At 42.1% G+C, this 24209-nt stretch overlaps 1 protein-coding gene and 1 pseudogene across 1 annotated transcript in view; one reads left to right on the top strand and one right to left on the bottom strand.

Annotated features, from left to right (window-relative positions):
• LOC147899899 (D-lactate dehydrogenase [cytochrome], mitochondrial-like) overlaps positions 1-23698 on the bottom strand; it is a 40112-nt gene extending 16414 nt beyond the window's left edge. Inside the window, exons 1-15 of the mRNA XM_087376818.1 lie at positions 23405-23698; positions 23233-23308; positions 22981-23084; positions 22837-22885; positions 22282-22374; positions 22079-22193; positions 21680-21740; positions 14954-14990; positions 14685-14746; positions 14473-14569; positions 14303-14377; positions 14052-14160; positions 8878-8987; positions 8680-8742; positions 8480-8559 (exon numbers count right to left, since the gene is read on the bottom strand). Coding sequence (XP_087232944.1) covers positions 8480-8559; positions 8680-8742; positions 8878-8987; positions 14052-14160; positions 14303-14377; positions 14473-14569; positions 14685-14746; positions 14954-14990; positions 21680-21740; positions 22079-22193; positions 22282-22374; positions 22837-22885; positions 22981-23084; positions 23233-23308; positions 23405-23622 — 1349 coding nt within the window. The 5' untranslated portion in view covers positions 23623-23698. The remainder of the gene's footprint in view (positions 1-8479; positions 8560-8679; positions 8743-8877; positions 8988-14051; positions 14161-14302; positions 14378-14472; positions 14570-14684; positions 14747-14953; positions 14991-21679; positions 21741-22078; positions 22194-22281; positions 22375-22836; positions 22886-22980; positions 23085-23232; positions 23309-23404) is intronic.
• On the top strand, positions 1896-3611 carry LOC147899900 (tyrosine-protein phosphatase RLPH2-like; annotated as a pseudogene).
• Positions 23699-24209: the final 511 nt, after the last annotated feature.

The raw sequence follows: 24209 nt of genomic DNA, 5'->3' as shown, positions 1-24209 counted from the left end.
CTTTTCCAAGAAACTATAGCTTAGGAATCCCAATTGCCATATTCTGATTCCTGAGATCTAGCAAGTACTTGAAATTGACATGACCATATCTCTTGTGCTATTTTGCAGATAGTGGCATCTATTGCAGTTGAGCGGACATGGCATGCTTATCTGGTATTGTAGCTAGCATTCTATACAAGCGTCCTCCCTTGATACCTTTTGCTACTAGCTGACATCTTCTGGATTTGTCTCTGATAGTGCATTCATCTCCGTTGAAGATGACTCGATAGTTGTGTTCCGTCATTTGACCTACTGACAAGAGGTTCTTACTGAGCTTTGGAACATATAGCACATCTTTCACCAATCCTTTCGTACCAATGAAATTGTTCATAGGGATAACACATGTCCCTTGAACTAGATTCGGTGTATTATCTGCTGTAGATGCCATTCTTCTGACCTTCTAATGGTTTCATCTCTATGAACCATTCTTGATGATTTGTCAGGTGAGATGATGCACCGCTCTTGATATACCAAGGATCCTTTTCTGCTTGGTCGACTTGATATAGCTGAAATTATTATCTATTGTATTGAAATCAGTGTCTAGGTACACTGTATTAGTTTGCTGCATTTTCTTGTTTGCAAGAAACATATTCCAACGTTCATTTGCAAAATGACTATGACTAGTATATATATATATATACATATAGATATACATATATGTATATATCTATATACATATATGTATATATCTATACATATATAATACATATACATATACATATATACATATACATATATACATATATAATACATATAGATAAATACATACATATATATATATATATATAGGCGCTGCGTCAGCAGGGCTGTAGAACAGGTACAGCAGCAGATCAGAGATGCGCAACAGTAGCCCATGGAAGCCAGAAAGCAAGTACAGGTGGGAGTAGGGGTAGACAGACTACAGGTCCAGGCCCAACAAGGCGCTTGCAAAAGGCCTATTTAGCTTTTATAGGTGCAGGACGGCAGACCAGTCTGCAATAGAAGACCTGCCAGGCTGTAGATGGGGCAGATTTGGTTGGCTGATAAACTGGCCTGCAGGTCAGGCAAATCAGAGGCTATATAAATCTCTCTCCTGGAGCCATTTTAGGTATCACTGGTGGCAGCTCTGAGCATCCCCTGCACACTTCAGCCTGCAAACCAGCACCCTGCTGGAGACCATTGTGGAGGACAGGAATGCAGCAGTAAACACAGGGTGCACATTAGCACAGACTGTTCTTGCAAGGCAGAAGTCCTTACATCTGCAGCACACCTGGGGCCAGACCTACTCACAGCAGGAGAGCATAAGGATGCAGCAAAGGGAGTTTTGTCCACAGTAGAACGTTTGTAGAAGTACTTAGCCTTGAGCATCCGCACACACATTCCTCCTTGTGGGAACATTATTACAATGATATGCTAATGTAGGTTAGGTCATTAGTGGTTTGACATTTTATGGGTTTCCTACATAACCTAACTCTCTTGTATGTTGAAGTGGTTGTTAGTTTATTGTGGAATACCCTCTTTATATCTTGCATTCCCCACTCCTTGACTCCCTTGCACTTTTATTTGGTATCAAATCCTCCCTTTCACCTTGTGCTTAAATCTTCATGCTCGATGGTGCAAGTCTGTCATGAGGAAGAGGAGTTTCATCTCGTGAGGAATCATTAACACAGTTTGACACTAGGAGCAGCTCAATTTTTCTGTGTAGATCAAAAGCGAAGAGCAAGGGTGGCAGATGGAAGCCACATAAAAAGAAGGATGTCGACAAGAAGAAGATAAAGATTCAAAAGAATTACTTCTATTGTGACACACCTGGACACTTTGCTAAAGACTGCAAGAAGAAGAAGGCTGACCAAACAAGGGATAGGGACCACTCAAACATGGCATCTACCAATGTGGTAACCAAGGAACTTCACTTAGTGATGACACCATGACCCGTTGATACTGTTAGAGATATCATAGCCAAAGAGTGTGTTGATGTGATGTGTTGGTGTGTAGTACTAGGAGATTTAGTACTACTTCATGTGTGAGTGCCATGTGTCACTATGGGACTTATCCCATATGCACTTGGTGCAAGTGTGTGAGTGTGTAGCCTATAAAGGCTTGTACTTCACTTGTCTTGTCATACTTAGTGATGATGATTAATGAATGAAAGCCTTTCAGGGATTCTACATTTGTCTACCATTTCTTCACTCCCTAACTCTTTCTCTCTCTCTCTCACACACCATGTTTCTAACATGGTATCAAAGCAGGTTAACCCTGCCATAGCTGCCCTGCCACATCATCATCTCCCTAACCCTAATTCGCCTCTAGCTACCTCCTTTCAGCTGCTTCTACCCGATTAGGGTTTCTGCACAGCTGCCTTAGTGTTGCCTCACCTTCCCTCTGTTTCCAACCTGTCTACTACCTCTACAGCCAGCCGCCTCATCTCGCCTCTCATACTTGCAGCTATTATGTCAGTCTTGCCTCTTCATAGCCCGCCAACCACCATTGCAGCTCTACAAGCTCAGCTATGGCGGATCTCAATTTTGTCAGCTTCAAGCACCACAATTCACCCTTTGCGTGGATGGCTACTTAGACAAGATCTCTAGACTATGGCACAACCTTGAGCTCTATCTCAATTCTTACCCACGCAGAAGGGAGAGTCAGTGGGATGAGCCTGATGTGTCAAAGCGGGCTTGGCATAGAAGTGAAGAAAAGGCTGGTTCATTAAAACTCAAGGGACAAAGGCTACGAGACATTCGGATGGAAGGTCAAGAAGCTACTTGTCAAGATGTTGGCACCGCTTCCTTCCTCACCTCCACATTCGTTCTCCTCGTCAACTATTGCGATCGCGGGTTCCTCTGTGGTAATCACAACTTTGCCTTCACCACTTTCCTTCATCTCTTCCCTCCTTTTCCCGTTCAATCCACCTGGGATGAGTTTATTCACAGCCAACAGCATGAAGGCTAGTGGTTTCGACTCGGCCATCAAGACATGTACGTGAAGGGTCGCCGCTTGGCCGACAACATCCAGGAGAAGTTCAATGAGAAGAAGGGCACATAATACAAGGGCTCCACTTACAATGCTACTACTACCTTTGCCTGTTACGGGCTTCAACATGGAGATCCAAGTTTGAAAGCTGTGGTGCCTCCAACCCATAAGAAATTCTTTCAGGGACTTCTCTGGATATATGAGCGGGATGCAATTAATACAGAGAGCTCTAGGTACAACAAGCTGATTGCCGTCCATGCTGGTCTTGAAGAATCACAGCCTATGGAAAGCTAATTAAGGCTCTTCGTGGGAGGGATGTGACACTACCAAGAGTCGAAACATTGTCTAGGAGAAAGAATGTATGGAGCCTCGTCCTCGTGGTGAAGACTCATCAGCACCACTTTCAGCTAGGGATGAGCAGCATGACAAAGCACTGGCACTTATTGGTGCGAGGTCGGTCAACAAATTGCTTCATCAACTTGACCTCACTACTTTCAACCAAGGAGACTCTGGACAAGCTCAAGAATATTTATGCTACATCTTCTGGACCTGAGCAAGCTTCTTCATCTGCTATGTTGCATGATCTATCCGTCTCTAAGGTAGTAGATGATGATCATAGATAATATGTGTTTGCATTAAAAATTATAAGCCTTGAGTTATCCCTCTAAACTGAACGTATTTGGAGTCAATAAGAGGTACTCTGCCTGGGTTGTTGTCCCCCAAAAATGAATGTAATGTTTTTTACTTTAGTTTGATGGTATTGACCACCCAGTTCAAAGTAAGGGGGGGGGAGTGACGAGTGATGGTTTGCCCTTGCCAGTTGCAAGCTAACTGAGAAGTCACTATCACACGGGAGATGTTGGATAGTTGGACTTGCTCTTTGTAGTATTGCGGTGGAGGGGGGATCGGTCTACTCCTTGTGTGCTGGGTCTCACACTCTTTGCTCTGAAGGGGGGTGTTGGAGATATCATGGCCAAAGAGTGGTTGATGTGATGTGTTGGTGTGTAGCACTAGGAGATCTAGTACCATTTGTCTACAATGGACGATGATGAATGAATGAAAGCCTTCATGGATTCTACATTTGTCTACCATTTCTTCACTCCCTAGCTCTTTCTCTCTCTCACACACACCATGTTTCTAACAAAGATAGAGTATGCACACTCGGCGGTGACTGTGTTCATAGCATACATTTGCACATATTCAGACTTCGTGGTGGAGGATGGAGAATGTCACTCAATCATGAGATATGAGGACCATCCCAGTACCACCTAAGAGATGGAGGAGCACACCCAGAGATGGAGCTTGATGAGCAAGAGCTCAAAGAGTCATACACAAGCACGGAGGATTATGGTACACCTAGGAGGTACCTGGCTTGCTCCAACAGCAAGCATCACCAAATTGAAATTCCTGCAAGCATCATCAAACTGAAATTCCAGGGTGTGTTTTCATTGTGTTTTTTTGGAGATTTCAGTAGATTGCTTTGGGATCAGTATTTGTTGAAGTACTCTCAGTTCAAATGGAGAGTGGAAGGAGAAGGCCTTTTGTACAAACAAACAAGGATCACTCACTAAACTCCTGCATGTGAGTGCAAATGTGGCCCCAGCCAGGTAGTGTGCACTCACACGGTGGATCATGGTATTTATACCTTGGCGACTCTCTCTTTGATCGTTGGGACTCAAAATTTTGTAGTTCAAGGTCTGAAGGAAAACCTTCTATCTGATAGTACCATTACCAAATAGAACAAGAAGGCGAAGTTTGATGAAGGGGAATGTCTCATTCAAGTCAAGGCTGATGATTTCAAAATCATAGCCACCAGAATTGAGGGAGGAGGCACTATCAATACATCAGGAAATTCTCATATGTTTACCTCTGAAAGGCATGCATGGTCTCAATTACTGATTCATCTTCATTTGGTTGATCTTTGGAAGGAATTGCAACCTTTGTCACCTCGAAACACTTTTCAACATAATGCCCTTTCTTCTTACCAGGCACGTCTGGATCGCTGGTATAGGGTAGCTCCGCAACAAAATGATGATTTGACATGCAAAATGTGGGTTGACCATGCCTTTGTGCATTCAGATCATGCATTGTTATGGTTGAGGCTATCTTTTCACAATATGCCAAATGATAGACTGCCTCAAAGGCGACATCTGATAGTGAACAATAGCTATTTGTAGCATGTTGCTTTCAAGGCAATGGTTACTGAAGCCTATCAATCTCTGTCTTCTCAGAGCCACTTTGATATTGATAATGCATGGGATTCTTTTGTTTCCAAAATGCAAGTTGTAATTAGAGGTTATGGTAAGTCTTACATGAAGACTCTGAGGGAAACTATTGCTCGGGCTAAATTGACTTACCAAGACCTCAATCACTTTCGTCCTTTGTTCTTGCATGAGCAAACAACACTATGCCAAGCTAAACATTGTCTCCAAATCAATGATCACAGGAAACTTGCCAAATGGGAGACCAGAGCAAGACAAAGAGCTTTCACAGATAAAGGCTGTTCTTCCAAACAATTTTTTAAAAGCTTGCATCAGAAGAGATTAAAAACAAACATTTGCAGGGTGCTTATGCCTGATGGTTCATGGACTACATCACGGTCACAGCTTGCTTCTGTTTGTGTACATCATTTCTCTCAGCAGTTTAGTTATGCAGATCCTCCTTCACAGCAGGTTTTGTCTACAAGAATTTGCTTTTACAGCATGTTTCTCCTATTATCTCGACTACTCAGGCTTTGGAATTGGAGGAACCTTTTACTGAAAGGGAATTGTCAGATGCAATCAAATCCTGTGGTAGATGGAAATCTCCAGGATGGGATGGTCTTACAGTTGATTTTTTTAAAGAATATTGGCCTCTTTTGAAGCATACTTTGCTGCATATGGTGAATTCTGCTTGGCAAAATCAGAAAATGCCAGACATGGAAGAGAGGTCTTGTTAAACTCCTTCCAAAAAAGCAAATCTGTGAATCTTTGGCTGATTGAAGACCTATCACACTTATGCCCGTTATTTACAAAATTACTATCAAAATGATTGTTGATCGGATAAAAGGCTATTTGCATGATGGGTTGCATCCTGCGCAATATGGTTTTGTTCCTCGTAGGCATATCACAAACAACACTGCTAATGCCTATGCTGGAATACAATATGCCAAATATATGCAGCAGGATGTTTTGCTATTGCAAGTTGATATTGCCAAAGCTTTTGATACTGTTCAGTGGAACTTTATTTCACAAACAATGGCAGCCTTGGGATTTGGCACAAAAATGCAACAAGTTATCAATTGGCTATATCAAGATAGTAAAGCTGCCTGCATACTTTCAGGGGATATTTCTACAACCTGGACTCTTGGTTGTTCTGTTCGGCAAGGCTGTCCCCTCAGTGCTTTACTATTTACCATAGCCACTTATCCAATGCTTCAATATATGGACCACCTTTTGGACACTAGCATGTTTCATGGATTGGAAATTCCTAGCAGTCGTAGCATGATCGCTCAAGCATATGCTGATGATTCTTTCTTTACCCCGAAAAATACTCAGAGCCATCTCTCCTTGATTATGCAGGCTCTTTCCACATATGGCTTAGCTGTTGGTTTTCATGTGAATTTTCAAAAATCTAAGTTATTGCCGTTGCATGCTAAAGACTGGCATAGTCTTTTGTGGCCTCGGGAAATTATTCCACCTTCTCAATTGATTCGACATCTTGGCTATCCTCTAGGTTGGGGGTTCACTCGTTCTCAACAAACTGATTGGGTGCTCACAAAGCTGAGGAAAAAACTTGAATATTGGAAGCTTGCAACTTGGCCATTACATGTTCGTTTGCGAATAACACAATCCATTTTGATAGCATACACACAATTCTATCTGCCCCTCATTATGTTTACTAAGGCACATCTGGTTTCCTTCTGGCGTTCAAAAAATGGGAAGAAAATCTCAGATTACTCTCTATGCATCGTCTCTGTTCTCCAAAGATGCACGGGGGTTTGAACATACTCAATATTCAAGTGCATATACTTGCTCACAGGGAAAAAATGATATTGCAGTTTATGCAAGGGGATCAGCCTTGGGCTTTCATGATCCGCTTTCTTTTGTTGCATATTGATACTTCTACTTTTGGACATTGGCAGTCTACACAATGGGATTTTCTATTTGGTTCTATTCAAGGCAAGATCAAAGGCTGCCCTTTTGTCTCTCGTTTGCTTCTTGATTGGAAGCATATTTTATCCCACTTGGAATGGAATGGCAGAGATTCTTTGTTGGGAAATTCAAAGTATTCCACCCTCCTTTGGCTATACAAGAACCCAAGCGTTCTTATTTTATATCTTTCAAAGGTATTGCTTCTGTGGCCGATGTAGTTTAGGATGATGGCACTCTTTTATCTTTTTCTGCGGCTGCTAGCAAGCATGGTTTGGGAGCTCATTATCGTCCTTTATGGCACAAAATTTCAGAAATGCTTCAACCTTTCTTGCCGATACCTCGTTTGAAACTTCAGGATAGGCTTGAGGATTGAACTCTCCATTCTTCCTCTTCTTCAGCCCGTCCTTTGAAGCTGTCACATATCACACTGCCTTCTCTGTATAAAGTGTTGTTACCTCCGTCTTGAGTTTCTTACAGAGCCAATTCTGTTTGACATATGGATCGCCCATCAAAGTGGTGGAGAAAGAGGCTACGTCTCCTTTGGCATTATAAAGTCCCTCTTCGGCAACAGCTTTTCCTCTGGCGAGTCCTACTTAGCATTTTTCCATCCAGGCAGTTACTCGCTCATAGACATATTGCCCCGGCTGTTTACCACCGATGTCTACATTCTGTTGTGCCTCACATTTTCTGGCAATGTCCACATACTTGTGATTTCCTAGCTGTCATTCGTCAGGGGCTTCAAGCGAGATTTCCTACTGTTACTTTTGGCAAGTTCTTCTGGTTATTTGGTTTTCATCCTGCTAGACAGGGTTTTGATTTATTTTTTGTTTGGGTGCGCTACTGGGCACTTTGGACTCTATGGATGGACAAAAATCATAGTGTCTTTGGTGATCCTACTTTTCCCTCTTTAGTTTTTTTCAAACGATCTCTGCGGCAATCATTTTATGATTGCTTTCAGACTCATTTGATTGATCATGATGTATATATGGCTTATACTGAGATTTTCAGTTGAGTAGTAGCTACTCCGCTTTTGGAGTACCTATGAATGTAATTATTTCACAGCAATAAAATATTTCTTCTCACAAAAAAAAAAAAAAAAAGTGTGTGTGTGGTCTATTCTTGCTTGTGTGTGAAGGGCACTGTAGTCTAGCAAGCCTCCCATGTTTTCTTTCAGTCTGTTTTTTTGTCAACAAAGTTTATGGCTCAATGAATGACCCTTGTCTATAATTTAAGGCCTTCATAAGTTCTTCCTAGCTTCTGTGCGAAGGACAAAAGAGTCAACCATTATAATTCTGCACGTGTTCCAAAATCAGCTCTTTCACACGAAATTCTTAGATATGTAAAAGATATGTGTTTACCACGTAAGAGGTGAGGCATCAAGCTCTTCTTTGGATCTAGTTATACAATCTGCAAGCCTTGACAATGGAACGCAGACATCCTGCAAGGCAATCAGTGGCATGTATTAAGACCCTCCACCTGGGTTCAAAATGTGTCAGCTACAGCTTTTCTTTTCTTTTTGTAATTTGTTCGCATAAGTGATTAGAGGTTAAAGGCTTACTGTAGTCATGGCTTCTGTATCTGGCACCATTGCCATGCATGCCCACAATGCTTCTTTTCTCATCTACATGAACATTAGACAAAAGCTCCACGTTAATCCAAACGCAAAAGTTTTTGAAAGGGAAAAAATCGTCTCACCGTAAAGATATATATATTATCAGGAGCAAATACTTTGGGCAAGATTTATATATAGACATACCTTCCATAAATGCTCTTTTTCTTCAGGAGTGTCGAAATATTGAAATCCCAAACCATGATGCTCTTCAGCAATTTTCTGCACCCGCAAAGTTTGCTCCAGAGCATATGCTTCTGCCATCAAAATTGTATCACATAGTTTTTCATTCCGGAAGGGACTCAGGATTTTTCTTTCGATGTGATCCCCAGTTAACCTCTCCACATTCTCAGTTGGTACTTTTTGATGTTTTTTAACTTCTCCACATGTTATTGTCTGTAAGACTATGTTCTCCATTAAAATCATATAGCGAACTGAATACAAAGCATAGAGATTGAGGCACAATGCATACAGTACACTGTTAGTTCAATAGTACAAGCATTTGGAAAGATGCAGGATAAAATATTTGATTTTAATGTCCAATCAGCCAGACAGAATCTCTCTCTTTTTCAGCATGTGCAATCAGAGAGAGAAGACAAAGTTGATGCCACAATGACTTTTGTGAAAACTATGTGGAGGCCTATTAGACATGCAGATTGAAAGAGACCTCATGGGGGAACACTCTAAACATCATGTATGGTATTGTTTCCAGTAGTAAGAAATATCACGTATAATGTAATCCAGAGTGGAGATCTTGCCACTCAATAACCATACAAAGATTGTTGGATAAAACAGCACTTGACCTCAAATGCATGTGATTTAATTGCATTGCTGAAGCAGGCCACCTTTTAGGTTTTGCATTTTCATTATGTTTGGTGTTTACAAGAGATAGTAAGTTTCCAATCCCAAAATACCGAAACCTCCAATATGGAAGTTTTACACGAGCCCGCGACGGTAGCTTTTGCCAACCACATATTATTTGACACTTAGGTACCACGAAGACATGCATAGGATAATACACTAGTGCCACAAGAGATTCACCACCTCATCTTACATTGTTTTAGTTGATACAACGAGGGTCACTTCTACCTATGGTATTCTTACACACGCTTGTACGCGTCTATGTGAACAAATTTTGACATAACTGAACTCAACTCACATTCTTTACCTCAGTAATAATCATGCTATTATGAAGTGCTCAGTAACACCCCATGATCCTAAGACGACACACACATCAGTCTCATGCAATACTTGGTCAAGGTATCAACATGCATATTTCTGTTTTGGGTACAATGTTGCCTAACAAGAAGTGGAAATGCAACTTTTGTCATGAAGAGTACTCAGACTCCGGCACAAGAATGCAAAAGCACTTCTTGGATAATAGCAACAAACAGATTGGAAAATGCAAGGGACCAAGAGTTGAGAGAGTTATAGCCACTCTAGGCGGCCAAATGCCTAAAAGTACGGACAACCAGGTAGATGAGCTCTAGAGGCCACATTTAGCTATACACGCTATCATATTAGAGAAATAATCACCTTGTTGTGGAAATGTTTGTTTTGTTGTCTATTTATTTTTGCATATTAAAGAGGAAATCATATAGTCATTATTGTTTTGCACCAATACTCTCCTTGAGAAAAGTCCTCAGTACATAACTGCAGATGAGCTGGCTTATTTCAGCACACGTACTTTTCAGAACTGCATATTCAAATATACATGAAAGCCGATTATGCAGCTTATTTCAGCATGCATAGTTTTAAGAAAGCATATTCAATCCCTTGGTTTACGAGACTATTTTGGTAGCCTCTGATGGATCATTTATATATATCTAGATGAATCCAAGAACATGCCCAAACTAATCCTCTTAAAACACAAACACATACAGTTTCGATGTCATGGATATTCACTGGTGGTTGAAAACCATAAACTCCATCATGCATAGCACGGACTAGCCACTATGACATCCCCACCGACTCGTCAGCACCCAATGCTGGGTATAGACCACAGTATAAACATATGCCCTCACGCATACAAATCCACATCCCCACGCATACTTGAGCATCCATTTATACAAAGGTCTTCGTACTGAGTTTCTATCAGCACTCTGGAGGTGAAGGACAGACTCAATCATGACAAAAACTAGCATTAAAGGAGAAAGCTAATCAAAAAGTAGTCCACATCTCTTCATTCAAGCTACAACTTCTTGTGAAGACTATGATTTCATTTTAGTCTCTCCCGAATGAGCATCTAAGCAAAAGAATGCTTTTACAATCTAGCTAACAAGGCAACGCACCACTTAATATAGAAAGAACTTATCGCGATATCGGCAAGCCACAACATGGACAAAAGCTTCACAAGGTGAACTTTGCATGTCAGCTAATACGGCGGGAACATATATCTAGATGAATCCATGAACATGCCCAAACACATCCTCTAAAAGCACAGCACGTAGTGCGATTTTCAGCAACTAAATCTGATTAATCATATCCCATTACCTATTGCTATATATTGACCTCCATAATCTTACTATAGAGCTTTGTCCTTTGTATTCGATCGCAATCACCACATTTTCAGTGACGCGGGGATTGTTAAAATCATTGTCCGAATATGGACAGTCAGTTATCACTTCCTAAATCATGTCCACATGTTTTCTACCTGTAAATATTTTCCTTCTGTGGACGGAGAATCTATACAATGGAGAGTTATACATATATCAGAAAGCTCCTCTTGACATTCAACACGCATACATGCATGCAATGGTCATTCTTCTAAGCCATGGTAACTATACACAGCAGTCATCCTCCGAGGCATGGTAACTTATTACATACCAAATCAACCTCCACCACCATCAAGGTCTCCAATCATCACTTGAACTTACGTGTCCAACCATTAGTATTCCAACAATTCAAGGTTCTTTGGGATGAGCCTTGATATGTTGGGGGAGATGCAAAAACTAATGCAACAACTAGAGAACCGTGTAAGTTTCAGTGGACTTGACCTCAGAACTATGTTTCTTTGAATGGTTTGTAGTTAAAATAGTTCGCCCTAGCACTCATCTCAGTCTCCCGCACAAGCAAATCCGTGAATTAAATTTTGAGAGCAAATAGGGTCTTTTTCCATACTTACAAACCACAGAAGTGTTGTCCTGTGCAAGGTTAGAGCCTCACTAGTCAAATAATTTAATTATTTGATTATAGGGATGAAAAAGGAGTTGAAGGGTACATCTGAAAACAAGAGATTGATGCTGACCCTGGCTAGTTTATTGATGATATTCCTTCAGAATCAAAAATAAAAACCATGTATCTAGGTTTGCTTAGCTTCTCTTAGCCTTTTTCCTTTTGCTAGCCTGAGCTTGGATTTGTAATACACCCATCCACGTACTTAAATGAAAACATTGCTTTCTCCCACCAAGGTGAGCTCTCTGCATGAATTGCGATTTGCTGCTGTCCAACTCTCTCAAAGCTAATGATGTCTTCTATCTTTCTAGATGAAAAACGTTTATGATGCACAACTGTTTGCATTGAATTGTTGAGGACCTTGAGGACAGGTTACTAGTTCGGGCATGCCCCTCTTCTTAAGGTCAGAAATATTAACTATGTCTAGTCATACAGGTTTGTTACAATGCTACCTATTTGTTCATATCTGCATTACTGACAATCCTATCTTCAGTAAAACCACAGCACTTAATGCTGGCTATAAGTTGTGATATGTCAACACTCTTGCACATCCCGAAAACAATATTTGCCAAATAAATATAGTCTTCACACTGTAGGTACCTAAAGTGTCCACATTTTACATGTTATTTGTATAATGAGTAGCCCTTGTGCTGAAATCAAGTTGGCAATGATAAGAACTTGCAGCTATACTACTTTGATTTCCTTATTATTCCAGAGTCTCATTTGCAGGCAAACAATGCCAAGGTTCAATATAGAGAGGCTGACTTGCTGACTAGTCCATCAGCGACAAGGTTTTCATTCATGAAATCTGTGTAAATTCACATAGTTTCTACAAGATTTTGGCTATCTTTTCTCTCCTATTTTATTGAGGCCTATTGTGGCTTTGGTTTAATCTAAGACTCCAGAAGACATATACTTGCCCTCCCTTGGGCAGCCTTCACTCACAAAATGTGGGTGAATAGAATGCCAAGAAGCATATGGCTGAGTTACCAGAACAAAAATGGCACAGAGGGTTAGAAGGTCCCCTATGCATCTAACTATGCTATGTATTGGCCTTAAGCACTTAAAGGTCCTATACCAAGTTGAACAGAGCCTATATTCAAAGAAAACTGAAATCCATTAGCCCACATGTCATGTGCACAGATTGTATTTGACGTGTGCTTAGGCGCACAGAACTAGCTTTGATAACCTGGGGAGGCTAGTGGCTAAGCAGGTGATTCTCAAGTTGGGTTGCAAGGGCAACGGACGAGTTCAAGTTTTGGCTATTTTTAGCGGCACTGGGCCAGAGCCTATATAAGGGGCCCAGGGGTTTAGCTTTCACAAATGCAAGTCAGAGCAGTTCTAGCTCTTCCTTGCTGTTCTGGATCTAGGATCGTGTTGCGGACGTGCACCTACTTTCCAGCGTAGCTCGGATTCACCGCGCAGTCCTGAGGGCCTATGGGCACCTTCTAGTGGTATGGGATGCCAGGAGGTTGTGGACTGGTTGGATGTAGATGTCCCTGCCAGCAACACAACCTGTGGCTCGAGGGGATGCTCGGATTCTACGGGTCCTAGACCCGTGAGCATCACGGTTGGGTGGTGAGCATGCTTGTGCCTCTCTTTGTGGTTCTATGATCGGTGATTGTGACTATGTGCAGGTCCGGATTTCCAAGAGCGATCGTGGTCGTATATTACAACAACGGAGATTCACATCAAGAGTAAAAATAACTGGTCTAGCCTTCAGTCGTATAGAGGCCAAATTAATATGCATGTACAAGGAGACATTGGAAGGCTTATGTGGAGAGGTTAACATGTTGCTTTGCGGCACTTATGCCAACATGGTATTACCCAAGCCTAGGCAGTGAGAAAAAACCATGCAACCGGACAGATTAGAAAAACTTTGCCAAGCTCATAAAACATGAAAATTACACATGACAAGGAGCATAGTGCTAAGGAATCGTGAACCTAAGGATGAAGAGGAATAAGAAAGGGGATAACTGTTTGGGGGTAGTGGTAAAAGAAATCTAAGTGTATTAATCTTCACAAAAGACAAGGCTTGATGTGAAAAAGGCAAAGCTACTCCAATCATTTTTTCTTTGGAGGGGACAAAGACCAATTGATAAGGCATGCCTCTCTCAGCCAAAAAGCAAGGCCAACAAAGAAGTTACCTGTGCCAACAAATTCAAACATCAAGGTTGGTGTTTCTCTAAAATTTTTGCCATTGGCATAATTAAGAGCCTTTACCATAACTTCATCCATCATCTCAACCCGGCTGACCTGCACTAGAATAAACATGAAACACAACAAACCACAAGCTATACATTAACATATGGTCAATGAATGTGCCAAACATTAAGCATGTACTACTTGTAAAGAAGGCTTGAAAAATAACCTTAACCAACAACATAGTTTCATATACCTGAATGCCACAATGCATAGTAGCAATCGCTACATCCGCTGCATCTTTCACAGAATGGAAGCTACATATCGCCACCTGAAGATTTCCTTATTTGATTTAGATAATGTTATTCATGGTTTACTATTTATTGAAATTCATCCTGACAATGCTCAAAGAAGACTTTCACATACAACTGATGCCTCTGGAATCTTTTGAAGTCGGAGTGTAACTTCTGTTATGACACCAAGCGTCCCCTCGCTTCCTATCATCAACCTTGTCATATCATACCTACAGGTAACACACCATAAAAAAGGTTCTGCCATTGGTGACAAAATGAAAATTTTGGAATTCCTTCTGCAACTGCATAACATCGACAATGAAAAGAATGCTTTCTTGCACTGACCCTGCTGCACTCTTCCGTGCACGGTTTGCAGTTTTGACAACATCTCCGTTTGCAAGCACAGCCTACAATCCACAGAAGTGAAGCAAATCACAATTGAAATTTTGACAAAACTCATCTCATCTTAATGACCTTAAGAAAAGGATGATCAAAAGATATAAATGTAAAGAAGGCACCAACTCCAATTTCACACAATGAAATTTAAGGTGATGACAATAGGAAAATTGCATGAAATTATGTTCAATAACTTAATGTTGGCAAAGAAGGTAAACCTTCAACGACAATACATTGTCCTTCATGGTACCATACCTGACAAATAGAAATGAGCAAAGCATTATCTCAAAATGATACTAAAAGGCAAAGTCTCGATTTCAGGACTGAATTAAGGATAGGAAAAACAAAGCTACTTTTAAAAGTAAGACTTACTTTTAAAACTCCTATTTCAGGATAGTTGGTCAGAGATTCACACGACTAACTCCATAATCTATCTTAAGAAAAACAAATTTGAGGCAAGAATAATAACTTGGGAAAGCTGCAGAGTGACACAAACAGACATACCCCGTTGACTCTGAATCCTTCCAATCTTATGGTTAAATAGGTTCGGAAATCAATTTGAGTCCAACACTGATTGAGGAGAGGGGGCCCCCACGAAGGTCTTTGTTATTGCAACACAATCCACCTTTGTGCAAAACACAAACAAGACCATGGGAACGTGCAAGCTAATGAAATCAGGCTCAACATAGGTGAGCCATGCCCAGCGTTTGACACAAAAGAGACATTCTGGTATTGCTTTCAGTCAAAAAATGCCAGGAGCAGTCTAGACTAAAAATTCAAGTGTCGTCTAATCAGATGAGGACAGCAATTCCATACAGGAGAGGTCCGCAGCAGCCTAACAGCCTCAAAACCTGGACCACCACTAGCTTCATACCATAACAGCCACTTAATGGGGTACTAACATCAGAATGGTGGTTCTTTCATATAAGAACAGCACCAAGAGCAATGAGCTCTTCTTTTTCCGAGGTATGCTGAAGCTCTCCTTCCATTATAAGAAGAGCAGCACAAGACTAATGAGCTCTTCTTTTCCTGAAGCTGAAGGTGACAGTGAGCATTCCAAGAGTTTGATCAATCAGACTCTGGGGGAGGACAGCCAATGAAACATTCCTTCTTTGGAGATTTCGTCTTCAATTTATGAGTGGTCTACTGATAGAACATTGAGCTGAGCCCTGCTTAGCTCCTAGTCCTGTACATAATCCTTGGAGAAGATTACAAAAAGTTGGAAATGCTCCAATGAGTGTAGGATCAATCCAAGTTGTGCAGGGTTTCCAGCAGCTTCATAACGTCATCGGGAGTAATTCCAATGAGGACAGATCAGCTAGAGCTGTGTACAGCAGCTTCAGACACCACTTTCTGCTACAAAATGGCTTTTCAGAATTGCCACGCTATGGGAAAGTTTCTGTGCAGAATTCCTTTAGCCAGGGAGACGGGATGGCAGATGGAGGAACCAGCAAGGGAGGTCGCAGAGCAACTCAGAGGGCAGCTAGGCAGCAGGGAAGAACAGGCCATGCAGGAAACAGCAATTATGGCATTAGATTCAAAGAGGGAACGAAGGCAAGAAATGAAGCAGGAGGCTAATGGTGGAATTCAAATCACTGGAAGGGCAGATCAGCTCGTTGCAAAGGCTCTGGTAGTGAGTTAGCTGTAGTAGAGGCATATGAGCATAGGCTAGCTTGTAGTAGAAACCAGGAGAGGCTGATTGTCTGTAGCAGTGCACTAACATAGAAGAATGGCCAGGGCTGGGGAGACGGCTGAGAAGGGCAACTTATGGAGAAGGTTGCAGGGCAGTCAGGAGCTGGCAAGGAGCAGGAGGGAGTTGTGGGACAGGCAGCATGGTTTTGCAGCAAGGAGAGGAGGTGAAAAACATGGGCCTGAATGAATCAGGAGGGGCTTTTTGTAGGAAGGAGGAGAGGGGGGTTGAGGTGCGAGGACCCCTTTGTCTCCCTTGTATTAAATGGAGGACATGTGACTCAGTTCTCCTTCAGTGCTTCCATAGCCCACTAGCCTTGCGTGTAACCCACGGGGCTCTTCATGCTTTCTAGGGGCCCGGGTCCTTGACACTTTTACCATTATAGAATTTCAGTCTTTGGATGCTTCTCTAGGATGAACTATTCACTTTTCTGCGTCCTTCAACGTGTTGCCCTTAGATCCAAAAAGCCCTAACTTTGGCCCATTACTCCGGTTTACTATCATAATAGGGAAAATTTTGCGTGCTCTTGAGCTTTGAAGCATCACCCAAGTTATGACTAGCCCTAATGCTTCTTCGTATGTCTCAGGGTAGAAGCCTATTAGTGCAACAACCATGGCCTGTCATTTAGTGGCCATCGGCTAGAAATAGCAGGCCAAGCAATTGGTCCCCGTCAAGCATCTAGAGCTTGATATTCTTTGCCAGCTTCCTCATGGTACGTACCTTCTTCTCATTGAAGATTGACATTGTGCAAGGGTATTATGCAACTGACTAAAAATTGTAAGTGGGGTTTTTCTCTCCATTCCCTTCTCCATATGCTTGTATTTTGATAGTGCCACATAGCACAAGCAATGACAAATAGATCTAGACCCATCAGCCCATTTTTGAGATTATCAATGGATTATTGGGTGCCTTACAATATGCATCAAGTTGGCACAAAATAACCTCAATTATACACTAGTACGGACATCAGGTCATGCATTTACAGGATGATGAGAAAATCTCAAAAGAGGATCCATTTTGATACTTTTGCATCTTAGAATTAACACATTGTCGATGCATAAAGAGATGCACACAATGGAGAGAGTTTCTTGGCGCATGGGGGAGTGGTAGCGTAAAGTCAGAGATAGAATGCTGCCGGCTGCCTGTGGACACGGTCCTGTACGGTCTCTTGGCCATGGCTCTGCATCTGACAAGGGCTACGGTGACCCCTATCGATCGCACTCCAACTCTAACAAGGAGGGGATGTCCCCAAGTGTAATCTGTGCATCTGTCGTCTACCAGATCTATCGCGTTGCTGACTCTGGGACCATCTCAATGCAAACATCCATAAGACTTGGAGTTGTTGCTAGCAGCCCATGCAGGGTCACACAACTCTCCTCATTGCCACAAGCGTTCACAGATTCACTGGAGTACCCAAGCAATGGGTGAAAGCATAACTGGCCTACCCACAATCCTCTAAAGCAGGATTTAAGGACAATCAATTTAAATTGATCGGCACCAATCCCTAGGGGGAATCTTGCACACCCACATCCCACGCGTTTGCCCCTTAGTTTTCCAAAGCCCTGCCCACATGTAAGTGCAAAACTCACGCCCTCGTGACACTCATCCTACATAAAGTTGTGTGGACAAATGTCAGGGGGCTGGTCATTGGTAAAGGAGATGGGAATTGCAAAAGATGCCCTGGCCACAAAGAAGAGATCTTTTTCATTTATTTGTAACATGTCCCGATGCAAGAAGAGTCTGGAAAGTAGTGTGAATTCAAGTTGGGGAACCCATTAAAATCTATATTACTTGGGGATGCCTTAAAAGTGAAGCAGAAACAATGGACTCAAATTAGATCTCATGCTCTTTGGTATATATGGATCACTAGAAACAATCTGCACTTCAATTATCTACAGATGAGGACCTTTTTCATGTTTGGATGAACAGGAAGCTGAGAGATTTGATGAAGCGTATGTGAACTACAATGAGGCTCATGATCAGCTCTAGAAGAAGATGAATGGCCATGGCTGTGGTGACTATGAAGACATTGGTTTTATATTTTCTGCACTTCTGCTCCTGCTGCTTCTGCTGACCCAGAAGCTTACACTACTGTTTGTTGAAGAAGAGCCCCAGTAGGAGTTCATCATGTGAAGACTTTCTTGTCTTGAGCTATTTACATGCTACAGCTTCTCTGCTAAGTGTACAGTGCAAGAGGAGTCCTCTTGCTGATCTCAAACTCTTTTGCTCTCTGGTTTCTCACTGTGAGCATTTTGAATATGGGAACTGATATTGTAAAATCCTCTGATATTAATACATGGTACAAAAATTTTCTGCTCCCCCCTCCCCCAAGAAAAAAACAGTTGAATAAGAACATCCACTTATCCTTCTCCCAAGAGAATCTAGATAGATAATTGCAGTACATGCACCTACACATTATCTTGCATTCTGGAGGAACCAAGATATATAATTGCCACTTGAAGTGGATCTTTCAAAAGTAGTTTTGAAGAAATCAGACTTGCGTATCACTTAAATAAGCATAGATAAACACCATTCAGAGCTGGAATGTCTGAGTGCAATAGAAGCAACAACTCGATGCACCATTATAAGATGACTCTGAGTATCCATTAAGTTGCAGTCTTGTTCAATATATCTGAAAAAAAGTATCAATTATTCTTGAAGTTTTCATTTGAGGGATCACCCATATTAATAAAGGTGATACCTTGCTTTTTTATAGCCATAAAGAGATTAAACATATCCAAAAAGAAGTTTGAGAGTCTTTGATGTAAGGTATCATCTGTCGGTGCTTTGAGTTAAGTAACGCTTTAACTGTGAGGCTGTACACAAATCCTTGAACAAATGCTTGCTAAAACTTACCGGTGATGATTGATCTCATCGAGAAAGATGGGAATAACATACTTTTGAATTGTCAAGCACTGTTCGACAATAATTCCATCAGAATTGACTCTCATGGTGCATCCTGGTGGAGCTGTGCCCAACATTGTGGGAGTTGTCCATAAGGTCCTCTTAACACACGCCCGCATGCCAACTGGGTTAGTATCAACCCAAGCTCTGATGCCACCTGTGATGGCCCAGCATTGGCCACTTGGGGGTTGTGTTAAAGGTCTAATCTTATGGTTAACAATTCCTTGAGGGGCCAACGTGGGGCACTTGCCCTGCCCTGAAGGGCTTTGTTATTGCAACACAATCCACCTTTGTGCAAAGCATAAACAAAACCCTGGGAACAAAGACAATTCAGAACAGTGAATGCCCGCTGACAAAATCGGGGTCAACATGGGTTAGCCATGCCCAAAGTTTGACAGAAAAGAGACATCACAGTCTTGCTTTCAGACAATAAATGCCAGGAGCAGTCTGGACTAAAATTCAAGTGTCCTCTGATCGGGTGCGGACAGCAAATCCTCATGAGGAGAGAGCTGCAGCAGTAAAACAGCCCCAAAATCTGGACCCTAGTAGCTTCACACCATAGCAGTCACTTAATAAGGTCCTAACATCAGATGGTTCTTCTTACATATAAGAGCAGCACCAAGACCAATGAGCCCTTCCTTTCCCAGAGTATGCTAAAGCTCTTCTTCCATATTACAAGCAGGACCAAGGCCAATGAGCTCTTCTTTTCACGAGGCCTGCTGAAGCTAATCAATCAGTAAGCCAATGAACCATTCCATTTTTGGAGGTTTCATCTTTGAATTTATGAGTGGACTACTGATACAACAGTGAGCTGAGCATAATCCTTGGTGGAGATTATACACAGTGTGAAAATGCTCCAATGAGTGTAGGATCCAATACCGTCCTCTCATCTCCAGAAGACGAAGTGTGGGAGACAATGGCCAGCATCACGGCGTGGAATATTTGGGTTGCGCGTTGCAACCTAGTGATGGAGGGCAAGCACAGTGTTCCACCCCACGGCTACTTTGGTTGCCATCTAGCAGAACATCATATACACCCTCCACGCTACCTAGGAATGCAAGACATCGGAGTTTGGGCACGTTGATGCAAGGCTTGGCCTGCAGGTGTTTTTTACATTCTTACACCGCAGGGAATTCGCCCATCGTATAGTCCTCCTCCCTGGCTATTTGTCCCTATTTCAGAGTTTCCCTAGGCAGTGAGCTGGGTTCTCTGGAAACAGGCTGGCCTTCTTTCAGCCAGTTTTTTCTGATTTTGTTTCCCATGGTTAGCGCTTCAGGGACAGCTCACTTGTATAGTTGAGTTTCCAAGCATTAATAGAAGTTTCTTTTTCTCTGTTTTTAATAAAAACAGCAATTATGCCATTAGACTCAAAGAGGGAACAAAGGCAAGAAATGAAGCAGGAGGCTGATGGTGGAATTCAGATCACTGCAGATCTTGGGGAAGATCAGCTTGTTGCAAAGGCTCTGGTAGTGAGTCAGCTTTAGTAGAGGCTTAGGAGTGTAGGATAGCTCATAGCAGAAACCAGGAGCGCCTGATTGTCTGTCGTAGTGCACTAGTGTAGAAGAATGGCCAGGGCTGGAGAGCCCACTGAGAAGGGGAGTTGGTGGAGAAGATTGCAGAGTCAGGAGCAAGAGGGAGCTGGTTTTGCAGCAAGGAGAGGAGATGAAAAACGTTATCCTGAATGAATGAGGAAGGGGCTTTCTGTAGGAAGGAGGAGAGGGGGTTTGAGGTCGTTGAAGAGACCACCCATTTGTCTCTCTTGTACTTGAATAAAGGACATGTGTCTCAGTTCTCCTGGAGTGCTTCCATAGCCCACCAAACCTTGTATCATGTGCTCTTTTTATGTCCTTCAAAGCACTTTGACTCTTTATGTGCTATTTTCATGTGCTTGCCCATGCTTCACGTGCTATTCTTTTGGGCATCAAAGAATTGTGACTTATTTTCATGTCCTTTGTTTACTAATCTTTTTGTTTTGAAGCACATTTATGTGATTATTATGTTATGTAGGTTTGTAAATTGTTCAATATCACAAAGCTAGAATCATGCATCATAATGTGCTTCTTTTACATATTTGTATTAGTCTCTCCCACTAAGACATGTAAAATCCACTCCTCACAAAGGTTGCCCCTTATAAGCCCAACTCTAATCAAGCTAATTGATCTTCATACATGTCTAAAAAATAACTTGTTGATGGATCTACTAAAGCGTGGGTTAGTCTGACTTTGTAGATCCATCTGTAAGAAGGATTAATTGACCTTCTTAAATGAGAGTTCTTCACAGGATCAGATTTTGATACTAAAAGGAAAAAATCAAAATCAGTACTACGTGAGTAAACATTATAGCTTTATACCGTACTGCAAGAGAGCCAGAGCAACGAGTGGCACACATTCCTCCAATGGAAGCTCCAGGACCTATTGCAGCAGTCCAGACCATACACATCAAAACAAGTCATGTAATTAAGCAACACTCCATATGTTACATGTAGCACCATCAAACTAAGATTAAAATAGCGTAAACACGAATGGGAAGCTGTTATCATGGACTGAAGGATGGGTCTATGACTCAAGAAACGTGATTCAGAAGGAACGTCTTTAAATGCTCTCAGATCGTCACCACAACTCCAACTTCGTTTTCAAACATTTTCAAAAGACAGTGGAGATGGCTCCTAAAAAGCACTTGCAAACACCGGTGAGACCGCCACCATCCTAACTGCATAAATACGACTTCAATATATGATGAGTCAACCAACCTGGATCCAGTGGAAAAAACAATCCATAAGGTCTTAAAAATTCATTGAGCTCTATCCATCCAAGACCAGGCTCCACAACAACGTCCATATCTTCAACATGGAGAGCTTTGATAGCCTGAAGAGACAATTCCATGCAATGCATTATAGAGTTTCTCTTATGAGTCGCAAAAATCAATGATTTGTTGCGGCAATAAAGCATTTACCTTCATGAGACTAGTGTCAATGGACACTCCATTGAAAGGCGTTAAAGTTTGGCCTTCAATAGATGTGGCTCCCCCATACGGTATGATTGGGATCTGGGCACAAAAAATGACAGATTCTGTATTGCTGCAATATGTAGAGGCAATGGCCTGAATCAAGTGCAGCAGTGAATGCAAAATTCCTAATTTTCTGAAGGCTTTGCATATATATACCTACATATTTGAATATACACAGACACAGAAACAAGCCCAGCATTGTTCCCAAGCAACTAGCATCATAAAGCAAACGGAATAGGAGCAGTTTTCAATTGACAAAACTCCAAACCACCGTCACCTTTCATCGTGCGGATGACATTCTGACATCCATATTTACATAATCAAAGCCAATCACTAGTGCAGATCAATTTCGTAATGATATACGTTCACTTCAACATGCTCTATCACTTTTTCCCAAGTTTAAAGCAGAGTGAGGCATGGCAGAGGCTCACGAAGCAGATCTAATAAAATGCTTCGTTTTATTGTGTCATGTAATGTTGCAAACGATGGTGAGTATAATACCTGAAATTTGTTGCATGCATTGACGACTTGAACCACTTCTTCCTGGGTTCTGGTCACAACGAACGATCAGCAAAGTTAACTGATCTTCAAAGTTGTCACTCTTAATCGCCATTGCTTCTTCCAACCTATAAACGTTCCGCTTACTTTGGATAGACTATAACATCAGGAATATGCTTGGCAGGATGATAACTGTTTATAGGCTTCCCATGAAGCGCCCTGTCCTCTGGATCCAATATGACACGCTCATTCTACAAGATAACTCTGATTTTCAGTGAATAGTATTGGAACAAATTGTAAGAAACATCAGAAATTAAAATTGAAGAATGGTAACATATAGATAAACCCGCTTAAAATGGTGCACTCAATGATGGGCGGAGGTAAGAAAGGAGTTCGCACGTCACAAGCTGCCCTTAACTCTGAGATAAAAGATCGTGGCAATTCCCGTGGGTGTCCATCCAGTAGCATTTCCGTTCTGCAAAAAGTTTGAAGTTGCACAAGTAATCACACGTTTTATCATCGACACAAAACCAAGGAGGCTTCCTTTCCCATGATACAAAGAGAATTCTACCTTCCCTGGGCTGCCCGAGGTTCCGCCAGAAGCCCTTGATGAAAAGCTCCGAGGCCAGCGGCAAAAAGGCAGGCACAGGCTGACATCCATGGGAGTGTGCCATGTCCACCGGGATTGGAGAGAGGGGTGGAAAGGGGCGGAGACGGATGAGGGCAATGCGCGAGGGCTGCAATGGAAGAGGAGTAGAGGGGACGGAGGAGGCGATGAAAGCGAGCCATTGTTGTAACTAGGTAGCAAAGAATGAGCTTGGACTCAGGTGCCAAGTGTGGACATGATGCCACTTTCGTATTTAAATTTTATCCGCCGGATACATATATTTCCATATTATAAACGAATTTTACATCATTTTTGTGTGGTAGAGTGGTAAGAGGGCCTCTAGGGGAGCCCTACTCGCAGGATTTATTTGCAGCCCCATGGAGCTGGAGAGCTGGCTCAGCCGGGCTCCCTGGCAGTCCAAAGCCAGCCTAGAGAGCTTGAAAACTGAGATTACAGCCTAGCATTGGACTGCTGGGAGGAAAGATCCTCTCCCATTGGTGGAGACGGGAACAGTGCAGGCTGTGAAGCCACTGGAGGATGCAGTCAATTTTAAAATCCAGCAACAGCAGTAGGATTCTAGCTTTCTTCCACACACGGGGATGCGAAATTGATCGCAGAGCCCCTTACTATCTCAACGGCCTCCCCAACATCTAGCGTGACACAGGGAGCTGCTCTAAGGCCAACATGATTTGGAAGGTACAATTCCTTACAATGCCAAATTTTAGCTTTTGCACGCATGGGTCACACACCCGCCCAACCACTTGGGCAA

Source organism: Dipteris shenzhenensis, chromosome 7 (assembly GCF_047967505.1).
Source record: "Dipteris shenzhenensis isolate YYH24624 ecotype China chromosome 7, Dip_SZ_1.0, whole genome shotgun sequence".
In the NCBI taxonomy this organism is placed as follows: domain Eukaryota; kingdom Viridiplantae; phylum Streptophyta; class Polypodiopsida; order Gleicheniales; family Dipteridaceae; genus Dipteris; species Dipteris shenzhenensis.
The sequence above is the reverse complement of the archived record's forward strand: the minus strand, read 5'-3'. Positions and strand labels throughout refer to the sequence as shown.